The sequence below is a fragment of the Helianthus annuus genome, chromosome 11 (assembly GCF_002127325.2).
Source record: "Helianthus annuus cultivar XRQ/B chromosome 11, HanXRQr2.0-SUNRISE, whole genome shotgun sequence".
Taxonomy (NCBI): domain Eukaryota; kingdom Viridiplantae; phylum Streptophyta; class Magnoliopsida; order Asterales; family Asteraceae; genus Helianthus; species Helianthus annuus.
Window position 1 is genome coordinate 134,803,230 of NC_035443.2, and position 2,175 is coordinate 134,805,404.

General features: G+C 45.3%; 1 protein-coding gene across 1 annotated transcript; it reads left to right on the forward strand.

Moving 5' to 3' along the window:
* Positions 1–329: 329 nt before the first annotated feature.
* Positions 330–1,913, forward strand: LOC110882966. Its single transcript, XM_022130840.1, has one exon. The coding sequence runs from the start codon at positions 330–332 to the stop codon at positions 1,911–1,913; it is 1,584 nt and encodes a 527-aa protein (XP_021986532.1).
* The last annotated feature ends 262 nt before the right edge of the window (positions 1,914–2,175 follow it).

Genomic DNA, 2,175 nt, shown 5'->3' on the forward strand with positions numbered 1-2,175 from the left:
TATAAACCCAGATCACATTCACTACTAAAATACTTTATCTTCTCCATTACAAATACTTATTCTCACACCGGAGTCGGGTCAAGGAGAGAACCCTCTTCTCCCCTTGACGAGGCTAACGGTGCTCTGTTTTGCAGAATCACCGGAGAAGGAACTCGACTGCAACTGGATCAATTGAGAGAGAACTAACCTTTTATGCGGATTCAAACCCCCTAGATATCTCGGTTCTGACCATTTATCTAGTGTTTCTTCATTGGCGCCCACCGTTTTCTCAGTTTTTCTAGTTTCTATCTCGTTTCGATTCAGTTTATCTCATTTTTCTGTTTTTGCACATGGCAGAAAATTCATCTTCTCACCGACAGCCTGGTCCTCGACCAAATGTCGGAAATAATTTACCAGTAGAAGGGATGGTAGAAGAGGCCTCAGACGATAATGAGGTTCAATCTAATGGAGCAAATAACCCTGTTACTCTAGGGATATTTCCCACAAATCCCACTCAATCAATTTTACCACCGGGAGAAACTCCGATATCATGGTATGTCCGGTCACAAGGGGCATTAAATGCAGTGTACACGCAGTTGTGTGCTCAAACTGCTCCCGTAACACAAGCACGAAGGCCGAGATCTAGAGCTCATGCTTCCCAGCGAGAAGAATCAACTTATGATGGTACAAACAGCTACCAGAGACAACACCATGAGTCACAGCCTCGTCAAAGGCAATCGGTTCATGATAGGTTGGGTTCCCAATGGGATGGCCACACCGATGAATCCGATCAAACATATCGTTTGAGTGCAAACACCCGCGTATTCAACAGACTACACCCAAACTCTAACAAATCCAGGCCTCGAGCGGTTTACAACCCTGAGGCAGAGCATAACTATGACTTAGTTTACCGCCCTGCAGAAGCAGCGGAAAACTCGAAGTTTATACTGGAAATAGCTCTGGCTCCGTTAGAAAGGGCAAAATTACCATCTAACGTCGGGAAATTCAATGGGTTAACTGACCCCGACGATTATCTGGGAGTCTTCACCAGCGCAGGGTTGGTTGGCGGTTGGACTCTTCCGCTTTGGTGTCATTTGTTTGTTCAAACGTTAACTGGGCCAGCGCGAATTTGGTTTGATAACCTACCGACGGGGCAAATCGAGTCATGGAAAGACCTGCGCCAAAAATTCTTAACACACTTCAGCCAGCAAAGGCGTTCCATGCGGGATACATCCGATGTCATGAACATATGGCGTCGAGATGACGAGAATCTGGAAGATTTTATAACCAGATATAATAAGGAAGTGTTGGAGATCGGTGGTGTTCACGAACAGCTAATCCGTGCTCAGTTTAAGTACGCGGTTAGATGTGACGACATGGTCAAAGTATTATCCGGAACAGAGGGCCTTCCCAAGAGTTGGGAAAAGATAATGGCGGCGGCTAAGGTTTATGCGCAGACGGAGAAAAACCTTACTACAAATAGGCCACCACCACCACACAGCAGGCCCACAGATTTAAGTGCAACGGGCGAGCGAAGGTTCAAAAAATCATGGCGCGAGTCATCCGGAAGCCGCTCCTCTGAAGATGCTCGCACAACAATTAACAAACTCTCTGCTCAAAGAGAAAACAAGCATGAAAATAGGGAGAGGCAGTGGACCCCCCTAACAAAGACCCCGGCGGAGGTTCTGAGTACCGAGGACTATCAGTTCAAACTGCCAATCCCGATGAAGAGTAAACGTGGTCAAGACCTGGCGCAATATTGCGAATATCATAAGGACATTGGGCACACCACAAACAACTGCATTTCCTTGCGCACAGAAATAGAGAAAGCCCTAAAAAATGGGGAGTTTGCGCATCTACTCCAGAATATGCGCAAGGAGATAAAGCAGATTACCCGGGGAGAAGAAACCTCCAGCAAGCGGGCAAAGACTTAAGGGGCTCTGTAGAGTTCCCCGCAAGAAAAAACATCAAATATGGCGAAACTATCAGGGAGTAAGTTAAGTTCCATCTAATTATTAAAGACTTTGTAACACCTCTGAGCTTTATCCATGAATAAAATTACAAAGTTTCTATCACTTGTGTTTACAAAATGCATGCAATTTCTATCATTATGGTAGTATAAAATAAGCTCCATACGCGGTCAGTGATTACCTCACAAACGACCATAAGCTTCACACATGAGCTTCATACCAACTT

What these genes read in the sequence shown, in the direction of transcription:
- LOC110882966 (XM_022130840.1), top strand. Translation starts at nt 330, where the DNA reads ATGGCAGAAAATTCATCTTCTCACCGACAGCCTGGTCCTCGACCAAAT.